Source organism: Scomber scombrus, chromosome 19, assembly GCF_963691925.1.
Source record: "Scomber scombrus chromosome 19, fScoSco1.1, whole genome shotgun sequence".
Classification (NCBI taxonomy): Eukaryota; Metazoa; Chordata; class Actinopteri; order Scombriformes; family Scombridae; genus Scomber; species Scomber scombrus.
Genome location: NC_084988.1, coordinates 27,002,930 through 27,019,618, shown reverse-complemented (window position 1 = coordinate 27,019,618; position 16,689 = coordinate 27,002,930). Strand labels below are relative to the sequence as shown.

The following is a 16,689-nucleotide window of genomic DNA, read 5'->3' as shown; positions in this document are numbered from 1 at the left end:
CCATAACTGCCCCTGGGCGTGGCACAACAGCTCAATAGCGCCCCCTAATGCCTTTATCCATTTTGTACATTTTCACAAACTCCTACACTCACCAAATTGTACACATACGTCAACAGTCACACATATTGACTACTGACAAAGTTTGGGATTTTTAAGTGAGAAGATGACTCCACAGCGCCCCCTGGAAAATTTAAAAGTTTAAGCCCCGCCTTCCACATTGACATAGAAAAATGAAATCGACAAGGCCTATGTATTATGTCCAGATGCACAAAAAAGCCTCTTGGACCCATAGCCTAAGTCCAACAGGAAGTCGGCCATCCAGGCAAAATGCTCAATTTTGATGCTTTTTTGACCCTTCACCCACATTCCTTTGTGCTGAGAAGTCACCCAGACTCATTTGTGGTCTTAGTTTGCCATCTAGTGGAGACATTAACCCCATCACACAATGTTCACTTAAAGGCACAGGAGCAAAGACATCTACATGCCAGTTTTGACAGCCCTGCGACTGCCGCACGCACCGACGTGCATGTACGGCGTTACAGTTGGGGGGAAACCGGGGGGGTGCGAGGGCCCTTCGACACTGCTTGCAGTTTTAATTATTATTATTATTAAGCACGCTCTTATGCCGTGTAATGAATCGCATTTTTGGCGGCTTGAACAAAAATGAAAACTCATGAAATTCTGCACAGACGTCGCAGCTGGTGAAAATTTATTTAATTTAACGTGATTGGACGCAAGCGTGGTAAGGGGACTCGCTAGCGCCCCCTAACGTCGGGTCATGTGACCACAAATCCTCTCGGATCGGCATGAAATTTAAATATGTTACAGCTCTCATCGGATCATTGGGAAATTAATTTTGTGGAATTTTTTTACCAAACAGGAAGTTGACCACGCGGCGTGGCGTGCACCGATTTTCATTTTTCGAACAACGCTTTGAGGACTTTATGATGTTCACAGAATCATGAAACCTGCCACGTAGGTTTCAAATCATGAGCTCTTTCATCTGATACCACATTTGCCCAATATTTTGGCCCAACAGCTCAGTAGCGCCCCCTAATGCCTTTTCCCACCTAGCATGTATTGACAATCTCTAAAACTCACCAAATTGGACACACTTGTCAAGACTCACGAATATTATATTTTGGTATAACCGCAACTTTTTAAGTGCCAAAATGACTCTACAGCGCCCCCTAGAACATTAAAAGTTGAAGCCCCGCCTTCTACATGCACGTACATGAACGAAATTTAGGAATCATATATATCATGACCAGACGCACAAAAAAGCCTCTTGGACCCATACCCTAAGTCCAACAGGAAGTCGGCCATCTTGGATCACAGGTGCATTTTTTCCGCCACAGGTGCATTTTTTCAGCCCTCGTACTTTAACGAACTCCTCCTGCAGTTTTGACTCCACAGACTTCAGATTGGAACTATATCATCCTCAGACCTTGATTATGTAAACTTGATGACAGATTTTACCTACGTTATACCAGGTGGGCGTGGCAGTCGTTTGTTTGTATAAACAAACAACTCCTTATAACTCCTCCATACATTGTCTGATGTTTATACATGCAGTGCGTGAAATGTCACACTTGGTGACGCCGTTTCAATTTCAACATCATTGGGGGTGGGTGTGGCAAAGGGTCTCCATAGCGCCCCCTAACAGCACGTCATATGACCACAAACTTTGTCTGATCTTAGTGAAATTTACAGGACTCATAGCACTCATGGGTAAACCCTCAAATTATTTTTTTCAAAATTTTTGCTCTAACAGGAAGTCGGTTATTGTGCATTTCCTGCATCAATTTACCATTTTTCCAACAGCGTTTAAAGGACTTTCCCGTCTTCACAGAATCACCAAATTGCCCACATAGGTTCACACTCAGGAGCACTTTAATTTGAGACCATAACTGCCCCTGGGCGTGGCACAACAGCTCAATAGCGCCCCCTAATGCCTTTATCCATTTTGTACATTTTCACAAACTCCTACACTCACCAAATTGAACACATACGTCAACATTCACACAGATTGACTACTGACAAAGTTTGGGATTTTTAAGTGAGAAGATGACTCCACAGCGCCCCCTTGAATATTTCAAAGTTTAAGCCCCGCCTCCCACATTGACATAGAGAAATGAAATCGACAAGGCCTATGTATTATGTCCAGACGCACAAAAAAGCCTCTTGGACCCATACCCTAAGTCCAACAGGAAGTCGGCCATCCAGGCTAAAATTTTCAATCTGGATGATTTTTATTATTATTATAGTTGTACGCCTTTTTGACAGCCTAAACATGCCCCAAAACTCACCAAAACTTGCAATCATGTCCGATCCGGAGAAAACTTTGATATTTTAAGGAGCGCGGAAATGGCCGACGCAAAAATTGATTAATAGCGCCCCCTAGAAAATTTAAAAAATCAAGCCCCTCCACTCAGATTGACGTAGACAAACAAAATTCGGGAAACACATGTATCATGTCCAGACGCACAAAAAAGCCTCTTGGACCCATATCCTAAGTCCAACAGGAAGTCGGCCATCCAGGCAAAAATGCTCAATATTGATGCTTTTTTGGCCCTTCACCCACATTCCTTTATGCTTAGAAGTCACTCAGACTCATTTGTGGTCTTAGACTGCCATCTAGTGGAGACATTAACCGCTGCACACAATGTTCAATTAAAGGCACAGGAGCAAAGACATCTACATGCCAGTTTTGACAGCCCTGCGACCGCCGCACGCTCCGACGTGCACGTACGGCGTTACAGTTGGGGGGGTAAACGGGGGGGTGCGAGGGCCCTTCGACACTGCTTGCAGTTTTAATTATTATTATTATTATTATTAGGGCCCGACCGGCGACTGCAAGTCGCCTGGCGAAAGCCCTATTGAAATTCGTTCACGCCCTAACGTGCAAGTGACCCCAAAGTGCAAGTGACCCCAAAGTAATCAAGTAATCAAGTAATCATGTGGTATGGAAGACCCCCGGGGAAAAATGCTATATTGAAATTGTAATGTTTATTATTAGGGCTCGAGCGGCGACTGCAGGTCGCCTGGCGAAAGCCCTATTGAAATTTGTTCATGCCCCAACGTGCAAGTGACCCCAAAGTGCAAGTGACCCCAAAGTAATCAAGTAATCAAGTAATCATGTGGTATGGAAGACCCCCGGGGAAAAATGCTATATTGAAATTGTAATGTTTATTATTAGGGCCCGAGCGGCGACTGCAAGTCGCCTGGCGAAAGCCCTATTGAAATTCGTTCATGCCCCAACGTGCAAGTGACCCCAAAGTGCAAGTGACCCCAAAGTAATCAAGTAATCAAGTAATCATGTGGTATGGAAGACCCCCGGGGAAAAATGCTATGTTGAAATTGTAATGTTTATTAGGGCCCGAGCGGCGACTGCAAGTCGCCTGGCGAAAGCCCTATTGAAATTGTAATGTTTATTATTATTATTATTATTATTATTATTATTATTATTCCGGCATTTCGTACCCCAATTTCGCCCCTTTCCCAAATGCGAAAATGCTTATACTTTTGCACGGACGTCCGGCCTCATCCGAAATTCGATATTTTTGGGTGGTCACACATGGTCGACGCAGAATGGCGGAATAGCGCCCCCTACAAAGTCCAAAAATGCCCATAGGGAATTTTGCTAACTTTGTCCTATGCTCACAAAATTCGGTACACATATGTATTATACCCACATATGCAAAAAAGCCTCTTGACCTCATCCCAACAGGAAGTCGGCCATTTTGGTTTTGATTTTTCCCGCCTAAAATTAACTCCTCCCACAGCGTTCGCCCGATCAAGTTCAAATTAGGTACGCAACATCTCCAGACCTAGCTGAGCTTAAGTTGTGCTCTGCGCATCCGTAGGTCAAAGGGCGTGTCTGCCAGGGCTCAACTAACTTTGGCGTGCTCGCCATGTACATACGAGTGGCTCTCACGCCCACATACTTCATCCAATCAGCTTCAAACTTGCTGGACATGATGATGGCTCCGCCCTGAACGTCCCGATATATTAACTTCCCACGTAACTCATAGCGCCCCCCGGTGGTAACAGGAAGTGAACTAAGATTCATTAAAATTACATACTTTGCCCCATCAACTTCATTCAGAACCAGTTGGTGAAGCTACATTATGAAGACTGTGAAGCTACGAGTAATGGCGTCCGTGTGGCGACGCGGCGACCATCAATTCCTCGCCATGAAAATACGTTTGGCTTTTTGATGGCTTTATTGAACTCGTATCATCATGAAAATTGGTACACAGCTCAAGGGTGCCGATCTCAACGTCTCCATTCGCTCATAGGCGATCTCACTCGTGTCGCCCCCTAGTGGAAACAGGAAGTGCCATATTTTACATCATCATTGTGCGATTTCCACAAAACTTCACATGTGTAGTCACTGTCCCACCCTGAACGCAACCGCTTGTGTTTTGTTACACTCTACTGCCCCCTGGTGGATGAACCATCAACCTCTCATAACTCCTTCATGCTTTGTCCAATTCACTCCAAACTTCACATGACTGATGAGTGGCCGCCCTGAACACACCAGACCACACCAGACTATATGTGTAACTACCTGTGACTGCCCCCTACTGGATGAACGAAACATTGCATCTTTGGCCTCCTTCCAGGTTTTTTCTCACTTTCTGCTTCACGCCACAGCCCCGCCATGCCTCAGGCCCCGCGGTGGCATGGGTCAGCGAGGGCCCGCCATCGCCGCTTGCGGCTTTAATTCCAATTGTTATTCTAGATTGAGGTTAATTTAACTGTTATTGTTCCCGCTTTCCGGATGGTGCCCCAAATTAATAATTAGTATTGATTATGCTTTAATTTCCTTTTAATAATTAATAATTATTTATGATAATTATGAAATGTTATTAATAATAACCAAACACACTCACTTCCACTCCTACAGTAATAATGATAATAATAATGATAATAACAATATCAGTGTCATAATCGCCTTATCAGTCAGACATGTTATTTAATTTTTCACATATTAATCTGTGTCTGATTCAGAGTGTAACCACTGGCCTGTACCTAAGGGAGATGTCTACACCCTGGAAGCCACAGCTTATGCTCTTCTGGCTTTGGTCAAGGCTGAGGTGAGCATGTCCTAATTATGTGTGTTTCACCAGAGCATCATGTTACAGAAAACATACAACAGAGTCTTTATTTGTTACGGTTGGTAAAGAGAGGTATTTCCCTGACTGGATACTGAAGTCAGTGAAATGTCTGTTGGTAATGTCAAATGTAAAAATAAAGCAGACATTATGTTTTATTGTGATTGTTGTATCAGACAAGTTTCAAGTCTCTTCAAGATGACATAAAAATGTATAGTAGGCTTTAGAAAGTGACAGGAAAGACTTCTCTCTGTTTTGACAAATTAAAAAAACGCCAGTACAGTTACACAGATTTCAACCCTTTTCTTCGCTTCTCTTAAGGACTTTAAGAATGCTGAACGTGTTGTGAGATGGTTCAACAAACAGCAGTCTGTGGGTGGAGGCTTTGGATCAACTCAGGTAACAGACCTCTCTGTCAACCTTGATACTGTGCATTTACATACCACTCGTTGTGCTGCAGTTTCAAGGTCAACTGGGCTCAAGTTCGCCCCCCTCTCACTCTTTGTCTCTCCAGGCTACCATAATAGTGTATCAGGCTATAGCTGATTACTGGACACGTGCAAAAGAACCAGACTATGATCTGAATGTGGACATCCTGTTACCAACCAAGTCAAACCCTGACAAGTACCACTTCAACAAGGACAACCACTATGCCACAAGAACATCTAAAGTGAGACACACAATCATTATGCCCAAACACACAGGGCACCATTTAAACCATCATGCCCTCTGCTTTCTGTGTGTGCCTTCCCTGCTGACCCGTGTGTGTGCATATTTAAATCCCAACAGATGAATGATATAAACCAGGATATAAAAGTCACTGCCAAGGGCACAGGAGAAGCAACGCTGAAAGTAAAAATATCTTTGTTCTGATCATCTGTTGTTTATTAGTGTGTCCTTTTGGAATTCCAAATTATTTCATTTGTCAAACTGAATTCAATATTAAGATGTACTTGTGTCAATGTGACAGATGGTGTCGCTGTATTACCGTCTGCCTAAAGAAGAGAAGAGTGACTGTCAAAAGTTTAACCTGTCTGTGCAGCTCATTGAAGGCAAGTTGATGACATGTCTCTTCCTCTTCATACGTATATTACTCTGTTGCTTTTTACTTTTCTTAAATGAGAGAAACTCTAAAATAGTAATGCTCATCTAATGTTTTGCTGTTCCAGATAAAATGGATGAGGGTGAGATGGTATACAAGCTGACAATAAAGATTTTGTAAGTACAATCAAGAAGTCATAATGACTAGTGTTTCAGTAACATTGTTAAGGTGGACTAAGGGATCCAAGCGCAGGACAGCAAGACAGGGTGTGGGGTGTGGCTGCCCCTCGTGTGCCTGATTCAATTCTTTGTTATCAACTCTCCCTTCTCTTGCATCAGAAAAATACAAGCCCAAGAGGAAGATCTGAGTCTTTTCCCTAATTTAAAATGTTATTTGAAGCATCTGTAATCTTTAAGGATATTTGATTTGATATTAGATTTTTTTTCACTTAATTACTTTCTCTCCATCTGTTTTATTGCTTTTTAAATTTTTCTGTCCATTTTCTGTGTTCAGGTATAAAGACGAGGAGCGTAATGCAACCATGTCAATCTTGGATATTGGCTTGCTAACTGGTTTCACTGTTAACACAAATGACCTTGACTTAGTAAGAACCTTTACAGATATGCACATACCCATATTGAGGAAACGTTGTATAGTTTAGGAAGTTGTTTGATGGTGTGTGTGTGTGTGTGTGTGTGTGTGTGTGTGTGTGTGTGTAGTTGTCCAAAGGACATGCCCGCACCATTGCGAAATATGAGATGAACACATTCCTGTCAGAAAGAGGCTCACTCATCATCTACCTGGACAGAGTGAGGCATCATTATTACCTCCCTCTACCCCTTTTGACTCTTCCTTGTTCTTTCTGTATTTATCTTTGTCTCACCTTTTGTTTCTCATCTCTCCACAGGTTTCTCACACACGTGAAGAGGAGGTCACTTTTAGGATCCATCAGAAGCTGAAAGTGGGCGTCTTACAACCAGCTGCTGTGTCTGTCTATGACTACTATGACAGTGAGTCTCAAAGACACTTGTACTGTATGCTGCCTCTGTATGCTTGAATAGTTTTTATTTGCTGCTGCTAAATGTTCAGAGTAATACATAGGGTGGATAAGCAGATTAGATTTTCAAAATATTTTATGTACATTTTATAATATACTGCAATCAGCACAAAATATTCTCTAAATATCTTAATTTCTCGTTGTAGGGACACGCTGTGTGAAATTCTACCATCCAGAGAGAATAGGTGGAGAGCTTTTGGTGCTCTGCAGAGGAACCGAATGCACATGTGCTGAAGGTAAGCAGGATGATGTCTATAGTAAGCATACATTTGTTATTTATGTGTGATCATTCTGCATTGTCTGTAAACTAGAAACGATTTCATATTGAACATGATTAAAGATAGGGGACTTGAGGCCAAGAGTGATTCTAAAGTTACATGATCGGTATAAAAATGCTGATATGCTGATGTTACTCAGGCGTAATGATTACCATGTTCACTATCTTACTTTAGAGTGTTAGCTAATATTTGCGGATTAAAGACAAAATTGTGATTACAATTCACTCTGAGGGAAACATTAATGTTTGTACCAAATTTCATGGCAATCCATTCAATATTTCAAGCTGGTTCAAAGTGGTGTACCGACTGACAGACATTGCTAGCAAGACTATAAAGAATGTTCAAAGTGGTACACTGTGGATGGGTAAATATGTAAGAAAACAATAAAATGCCCCTTTAGCTCTGGCAAAGTTTAGATGATCCTGGTGGTTTACTAAAGGTACTGTGATTTACTAAAGGTTTGCGTGTGTAGAAACGTGTGCAAACTTGACATCACTCGCAAAAAAAGTGCAAGCTGATCTACTAACGCAGCGCACTGAGGTTTGTGTCTTTCAACTGTGCAAGATAGTACGCGCTGTCCATTTAGTACGTTTGTCATAATGAATATGTAATATGAGACGTTTTAACCCCAGTGTGCAAAATACAGGGAGGAGAAAATGTAAATATGTTATTTAGCACAAGCATTGTGATTTACCAAACCTGAAGGTATTATTTCTGACACTAACTGTGTCTATAAATAATACCTTTGAAGGACAGGTATTAACCGGCTATTCACTGCACACAGATGACTTCTGTCACTGTGGAGACAGAGGAACAATGACAGAATACACACAGGACAGAGTTTTTCCACCTGTGTTAATAATTTTGGAGTGGAATATTTTTGGTTTTAATAACAGCATTGACTTCGTCACTAATACTTTTGGTTTTTCTGGTAATATTAGTTTTTGTTATAACTCAATATATTAGTTCACCTCTTCCACTAGAACCTGATCACATTTCATTTTGTTCTTGCAGTTTTCTGCTCGTCCAAACTCTACATAAAGACACAAAACCCTCATTTAAATACTGCTGTCTCCACCCTGTTGCACCTGTTTTCATTTACACAATTATTCTAAGTAGATCACCCGCAAAACACATGCAAACGAAACGCGCAATCTATTGCACTGTGCACGCAATTTAGTACACACTATTTGGGATCTTAGTAAATCAGGCCCTTAGATCTTTATGACTGTGGTTGTATGTTTGGGATTGTTGTCATGCTGCAGAATGAATTTGGGACTAATTTGATGCCTCACAAATGGTACTGTACGATGAATATGAATCTAAATAAAGTGCCTAAAATATTTACACAGTGCTGTAGTGATCAATAGCACCTGCACTCAGAACTAAAATACATTCAGTAACAAAACTTAATTGTGACTTTGATTACGGCTGCAGTCACCCATCAACTTAACAAGTCATCAGTTGTGTATTTATTTTGTGCTCTTTGTCTGTTTCCAGAGAACTGCAGTATGCAGAGAAAGGGCGACATCCCCAACGAGCAGCGCAAGTCTAAGTTATGTGAGAGTACACCAGTCAGCAAAATTGATTTTGGTAAGAAATGTAAATGGTATGTTTTGTGTTATTTGTGTTAAATAAGTATGTGAGCACATGAGCTAACATCAACTCGTCTGTCCTCAGCATACAAAGTGAGAGTGGAGGGACGTAAGGACAGTGGTACCACCGACGTTTATTCAATGCGGGTAGTGCAAGTCATCAAGGAAGGTGGGTATTTATCTACTTACAACCTTCAAAACTATTTGAAGTTGAAGGTGTCATAATTTTTTGCCACTATCTCATATATTTCAAATTTGGAGAGCAATCATTGCTTTTACACTTCAATTTTGGAACAGATTCAACAAATGAGATTCAACATGTTAATTAGAAATGTAGAGGTGCTAGCAGGCAGATTGTGTTATCTTTGTACACAGCCTGGCTAGCTGTTTCACTGATCACTGCACTGATCCAGTCTTTATGCTAAGCTTACTTTGGTGGTTGATGCTGTAGCTTCATATTCATCATACATGCTGTATAGAATTATGGTATTGTTCCTCTTGTGTAAGCTGCCAGGAAGAGAAGGTGAACATTTCTGTTGCTTTAAGTATAATTCCAATTTGAATATGTGGGAATACAAAAATAATGTTTCATACTGCACCTTTAGTTATCCATTTATTCCTTAAGCATCTTCTTCGTCTTCTCCTTCACTGAACTTACAGGAACTTCTGATGTGGGTCCTCTGGATAAAGATCGTTTCTTTCTCAGTTATCCACGGTGCCGAGTGGCTTTAGGTCTGCAGGTTAACAAAACCTTCCTTATCATGGGTACATCCAGAGATATTTCCAGATATGATGAAACGTAAGTTTGTTCTTTACCTTTACTTTACTTGTTTATATTTCAATCAAAAAAAGTTGAATTCAGTGCACTACAGGAAGCTGACTACATGAACAATGCTCTCCTCAGGTATCAGTATGTGCTCGGCGAGGGATCCTGGATTGAGTACTGGCCCACAGGCGCAGAGTGTCAAACTCAGGAACACAGACCAACCTGTTTGGGCATCGAGGATATGGCCCAGGAGTATACATTTTTTGGATGTCAGCTGAAGTAAAACTGAAGGAAATAAAGTGTTCTTTTAAAATGAGCTTTTATTTTGTGTAAAACTTTATCTTTCGTCAGACAAGACTAGACGAAACATATTAGTCAATGACCGTTTTTTCCATGACTAAGACGAGACAATGACGAGACAGCAACAACGGGCCTCTTTTATTAATATGTGCGCAGAAATGTTCTTACTCTCTGCGCAAAATAACCGCCGGATTCATGACACGTGCGTACCAGCGAATTTTGTTCTCAACACTGTGCGTTTGTTTGTGAATCAGAATCATTCTAAATTGACAGGCACGTGTCCACTATCTGCAATAAGCATACCACTATATATATATATATATATATATATATATATATATATATATTAATAAACCTGATGCTGCTTTTAAAACTATTATTTAAGACAAGTCATGTTTGTTGCTGAATACCATCGGGAGGCTGCGCGGGTTGTTTTATTTTTTTAAGTTGACCAGAAGTTTTATGCTGATTCTGTCTGATTTCCTGTCTGGTGTGATCTGCTCTGTTGAGCTTGACATTTTCTCTGATGACAGCAACAGTATGCTAGGAAGAAAAGGACTGCATATTTGGTCCCATTTTATAAATATGCAAATTAGAACATGTTCAATATCTGGATGTATTTCTGTGACTATCAGACCAGGCACCTTTATCAAAGTTGCATTCCTAATCATTCAACATGTGTAACTACTTCATCTGGTAATGATAACATAAATCTTGTGAAATGTGAGAAAAAGACTAAATTGACATCTCTTGGTTAGACTAGATTGACTGAAATGTTATTTAACCCCCAAACACCTCCATTTATTTGAGATGTACTCGTGCAGATCTTAGGTCGTTGAGGTCAGAGCTGATGTAGCGGTGATACGTTAATGAGGCCCAACGACCCATGATTTGAATAAAGTGTTCAGTTACGCCGTTGCGGAAAGCTGAAGTGGCGGCTCCGATACTAAAAAAGTGCCCGGAGTAGTGAGTAGGAGATTAACCGGATAATAAGTATTTGTAATAAGTATAGTATTTGGTGTAAATGTTGGTGAAACCAGGACCTAGTGGTGACGATTCGGACAGGAAGAGGGAGTGAGATAGTGACGTGCTATTGAATTTTCGGTAGAGAAGATAGTTAGTGAGGATGCCGAATTGATCCAGAGGACATTGAGTTTTAAAATAAAAAACTGGTGTAGGATGGCCTAATTGGATGGTTTTGGTTATCTTCAGGTGGAAGACTATAGTGTCGTCCAAGAATGGTGATAAGTCTGAGATGCATGCATGACAGTGCGGGTCGAAGTGTGATGATGATGATGAGGTGAATTCTGAGCATCTAAGGAAACCAAAAAATGCTATGTGAGAAGTGTGGTATCCAGAGCGAATAGTGTGGATGCAAGTGGACAGCAGATCGGCAGAAAGGAGTAAGCTAAAAGGTTTGGCTGGTTCTTGACGGAGGATATGGAGTTTAATCCCTATCTTAATTCAAGAGCATATTAAATGGATTTGAGAGCAGTATGTATTGATTTCATGCACAGATTTTGTGATATTTTCTCTCGCTCAAATTTGCTCTGCGCATGCTCGCACTGTGTCCTCGCACTCAGTTACAACGCTGCTCGCGCAGATTTCCTGCGCTCACGCTCGAGTTCTTCCTCTCGCGCTCGGAGATTGTGCTCGCGGATCTCTGCCCTGCTCTCGGATTTTTTGTGGATCAAAGCTGTAAACGGGTGCGTTCGCTGCTCTTCTGCGTTGCCCACTCCTGACCTCCGGTGCTGTAATAAATGTGGTTTCTTTCATATTTTTTTGACCACTGTTGGAATAAAATATCATTTAATAAATACACAAGCGTCTGTGTTCTGCTTAATTTATAGGCATTATTTTCTCAAACGCCATGTCTGATATAACACTGAAAATCACCCCCTCCAAATCAGATAATATGGGTAAATGATACATTTTCTGAATCCTTAGGGTCATGCCAGTATTAAAGTGTTTGGATTTTGTTTCTCTGATGCTCCCTGGTGCCACAGGATTAAAAGACAAAAGATGACTTAGGCGGAAATGGCAGGAAAATGTGTGTGATTAAAGGTTTGAAGAGCTCCAGGGTTGGCTGTACTTATCCAAAATGTTCACAAAAGGATTTAAATGAAAGCCCAGAGTCTCCCCTTTAAAATGATACCAAACATAACAAAATAAAATATTCCAATATGTCCAATATAGATTTTCAGCTGTCAGTGTTCTGCTTGATTTATACGCATTATTTTTCTCAACCTTAGTTTACATTATGTGTGATAACTCAAAACAGCTACTCTTGTCAGATGGCCATCATACATCATTGAAAAGCTGAGATTCCAGGCTTTCAGAAAAGGTATGGTAGCCTTTGCCACTTTTTCGGTAACGGTTTCCATATTTTGAGGCCCTGGCTCACGGACTAAATCAGCAGCTACAGAGGTAGCGTCTGTAGGACGCTGTTGTGTTAGCTGTTAGCTTCCCCACACACCTCCACTCAACACTGCAGCTCAGCCTTAAACATCTGTGTGCTGTTTAAAAGTACACAGCAGCGACATTTTGCTGGTTTTGGTTGGTTCAATAAAAGAAAGCAAAGTCTTAATGATGATGATGATCTCTGTATTAAACAGCTGTTTTCTTTTCCTATTTAGAATAGTAAAAGATAAAATCACTGGCAAACCAACAAAAAATTACCAGTTTTCTCATATTCTTAGACTGGATGTTGTCATCAAGGCAAGAGTGCAATAAATATAAATAAAAAATAAAAATCCTCTCCCTGTAACCGCTAACGACAACTCTGCGGAAAACATGTGCTCGGTGCTTCAAAGTATCAGTTAGGAAATACGCGACTTCAGGACTGAGCATAAAGTTGATCTACACACGCTCAAAGAAGAACTTAACTCAAATATCTCAAACAGGAAATTTACCAAAAACTTTCTGCTAACTCCGCTCGGATCCAGGCCAATGAAACCAGGCTGAATGAAGCAGAAGCAGGGATCAGTGAGACCGAGTCGGCTAACATGGCTATGAATGAGGCGCTCATTAAGTCCATGGAAAGACAGAAAACAATGCAGGAAAAGTTGACAGATATGGAGGGACGGTCTAGGCGGAATAACATTTGCATTCATGGCGTACCCCAAGGGAAAGAAGGCAACTCCTTGCCTGACTTTGTGGAGCAACTTCTGAAAAGTGAACTTGCACTGACAGCGGACATTAGCCTGCAGATTCACCGTGCACACAGAGCTTTAGCTCACAAACCAGAGCGGAACCAGCGACCCAGGTCTATAGTGGTACATTTTCTGGAGTTTAATACTAAAGAAGCGGTATTGAAAAAAGCCTGGGGAAAGAAAATAATGATTGAAGGGCGACGCCTGTCATTTGATCATGATTATGCCACAAAAGTTATTCAGAAGCGCAAGGCATACAAGGGGATAAAGAGGCTCCTGAAAGAGAAAGGAATTTGTTTCCAGACTCCGCTGGACAGGATGCGCATTCACTGGGACTCGGAAATGAAAAAAGAATCTGCATGTCATTCTTTATTATTTATTATTTGATTATTTCACTTATATATATTTTTTCTTTTACGCTGGTATATGGGGCCAAAATAAGTCAGACTAATGCAAAAGACTTCATTTGGAATACAAAATACATGCTATCGGCTGACGTTGGACTGCTAGGATGTGTGAAATGGTTTCATCTCTAGTGAGGGGCCCTCCTGGAGGAGGATCTCCCCTCTGCCTACCAACGGGGAATCAGGGTGGCGAAGAATCATCCTAACTTGGGAGTTAAATGTTTTTTCTTTGTCTTTTTCAGTTAGCACACATTGTCCAGATGTTCAGGTCTGGGCTGTTTTAAGTTGTCTGGAGGCTAAAGAATGTAACACAGGACTGGATCATTTAAATGCCATATCATAATATAAAACTGGTGTCACTAAATGTAAATGGGATGAATAATCCAGTTCACAGGAGCAAGGTCCTGGCTAAATTGAAAAAAGAAAAGGCTCAAGAATTATTTTTGCAGGAAACATACCTGCCCCAACAAGAACATGAAAAGTTCAAACGCTTTGGTTTTAGGAGTACATTTTATAGTAGCTACAGACCCAGCCAGAAGAGGGGAGTGGCTATCCTTATCACAAATGCAGTTCAATTTGAATGTCTTAAAGAAGTCAGGGACAATGAAGGGAGATTTGTATTAATTAAAGGAAAGCTAGAAATAGGGCCGGGACTTTAACGCGTTAATTAAGATTAATTAATTACACAATAATTGACGCGTTAAAAAAATGTACGCATTTTAATCACACTTATTTTTGCACCGCGGAACGTTTCTCACTGGATGAGTTTCAGGCGGACCGATTATACTGGAGCACCAACTAGCGTAGTTCAGACACCAACAAACCACAGTGAACAAGAACAAAGTAGCTGATGAGACCGCTTTGGTTGGCCCCGTGGATGGAAGTGTCGATAAGAGCATGGTTGTGTGCAAGCTATGCAACAAGGAATTCGCATATCACCGCAGCACATCGAGCCTCAAGTATCACCTCAATGCAAAACCCAATCACACCCTTCCAGGTCTCACTGTCGCTGCCGACGTGAGCGTTGAAGTCCCCCAGCAGAATGATGGAATCCCCAGAGGGAGCACTTTCCAGCACCCCCTCCAAGGAGTCCAGAAAGGGTGGATGCTCTGAACTGCTGTTTGGGCCATAGGCACAAACAACAGTCAGGATCCGTCCCCCCACCCGTAGGCGGAGGGAGGCTACCCTTTCATCCACTGGGGTAAACTCCAACATACAGGCGCCAAGCCGAGGGGCAATAAGTATTGCCACCCCTGCCCGGCGCCTTTCACCAATGGCAACTCCAGAGTGGACGAGAGTCCAACCCCTCTCGAGAAGACTGGTTCCAGAGCCCTTGCTATGCGTCGAGGTGAGGCCGACTATATCTAGTCGGAACTTCTCAACCTCGCGCGCTCGCCATCGAGCCCCCTCCCCAGGCCTGGCTCCAGGGGGGGCCCCGGTGACCCGCGTCCGGGCAGGGGAAACGAGGTTCCATTTATAATACTCATCATAAGGGGTTTTTGTGAGCTACGCTTTGTCTGGTCCCTCCCCCCGGACCTGTTTGCCTTGGGTGACCCTACCAGGGGCATAAAGCCCCCGACAACGGAGCTCCTGGGGTCATTGGGACACTCAAACCCCTCCACCACGATAAGGTAGTAGCTCAGGGAGGGGTAAGCTTATGTATTCAGTCATTATTCAATGGTATACTAAAAATCCATGTGAAAGAAATTACTTCTCACTGTTCTCAGGTCAAATATTTATATGTGATTAAATGTGATTAATTTCGATTAATTAATTACAAAGCCTCTAATTAATTAGATTGATTTTTTTAATCGAGTCCCGGCCCTAGCTAGAAAACACAATGGTGACAATGATCAATATATACGCCCCCCCTGAAAGTACTAAATGTTTTTTCAAAACTCTGTTTGACACTATTGCTATGGAAACTGTAGGTATTTTGATATGTGGAGGAAATTATAATGTGGTCATGAACCATAACATGGATACAACAAGCCCCAAAAGAAGCAAGAAATCTCCTAACCAAGTTTATTAATACATCAGTGCAGGAAATGGGACTAATCGATGTGTGGAGAGAACTCCACCCATTAGAAAGGGACTATATGCCACAGCCCCAGCTGTGACCTGAGTTTCCTTGTCTGTCTTGTCCCCTCTCCTTTGTGTTTTGTCTGTGTGTGTGTGTGTGTGTGGCTGGCTGTTACAGTACAGACAGGGAGACCCAATTGCAGTTCCAGTTCAGAGTTTTTATTTTTCAAAGTCAATCAACAAATCTTCAGCCAGTAGGGCAGTTCAAAAGTCCACAACCAAAATCTTCACTTGTACGAGGAGTAATCAAAAATGCAAAAACAGAAGCTTGGCAGGGCAGAAAAACAAGCAGAATCCAACAAGGTGAACAAAGAGGTCAATCTTACAGTTCAGGGCTCCAACAGCACTCACAGAGAGAAGGACAGGACAATCTGATACAGAGCATGGAGTGAGCAGAGTTTAAGTAGGCCAATCAATTAGGCCAGCACAATCAGGGGCAGGTGGCAAACAATTAAGCAATCATGGGTAGCTCCAGACAAAACCACATGGCCAGGCCGTACACAAAGGAACCACCAGAGGGCAGGCAAAAAGGTAAACAAAAACATGACAGATAGTGACAGTACTCCCCCCCAAAAGACGCCCCATGGCGTCACTAAGGTGCCGTGAGTCTCTGCCGCCTGAAGTCAGCAATGAGGGACGGGTCCAAGATGTCACGGGCCGGGATCCAGCACCTCTCCTCAGGGCCGGAGCCCTCCCAGTCCACGAGGTACTGGAGACCCCGGCCCCTCCGTCGGACATCCAACAGGCGGCGCACAGTGAAAGTCTGAGCGCCATCAACCAACCTGGGAGGTGGGGGGGGCTTCGGGGAAGGGTGCATGGGGCTTGTAATGAAAGGCTTAATCTTGGACACATGGAAGCTGGGATGGATGCGGCGGAGGGGGAAAGGGAGCTTC

The 16,689-nt window shown here is 42.3% G+C and overlaps 1 protein-coding gene across 1 annotated transcript in view; it reads left to right on the top strand.

Moving 5' to 3' along the window:
• The window catches only part of LOC134001360 (complement C3-like), a 44,173-nt gene extending 33,999 nt beyond the window's left edge, over window positions 1–10,174 (top strand). Inside the window, exons 30-43 of the mRNA XM_062440934.1 lie at window positions 5,017–5,102; window positions 5,442–5,519; window positions 5,635–5,790; window positions 5,910–5,972; window positions 6,091–6,172; window positions 6,290–6,338; window positions 6,676–6,766; window positions 6,882–6,971; window positions 7,070–7,172; window positions 7,366–7,455; window positions 8,998–9,090; window positions 9,178–9,261; window positions 9,753–9,891; window positions 9,997–10,174. Coding sequence (XP_062296918.1) covers window positions 5,017–5,102; window positions 5,442–5,519; window positions 5,635–5,790; window positions 5,910–5,972; window positions 6,091–6,172; window positions 6,290–6,338; window positions 6,676–6,766; window positions 6,882–6,971; window positions 7,070–7,172; window positions 7,366–7,455; window positions 8,998–9,090; window positions 9,178–9,261; window positions 9,753–9,891; window positions 9,997–10,141 — 1,349 coding nt within the window. The 3' untranslated portion in view covers window positions 10,142–10,174. The remainder of the gene's footprint in view (window positions 1–5,016; window positions 5,103–5,441; window positions 5,520–5,634; window positions 5,791–5,909; window positions 5,973–6,090; window positions 6,173–6,289; window positions 6,339–6,675; window positions 6,767–6,881; window positions 6,972–7,069; window positions 7,173–7,365; window positions 7,456–8,997; window positions 9,091–9,177; window positions 9,262–9,752; window positions 9,892–9,996) is intronic.
• Window positions 10,175–16,689: the final 6,515 nt, after the last annotated feature.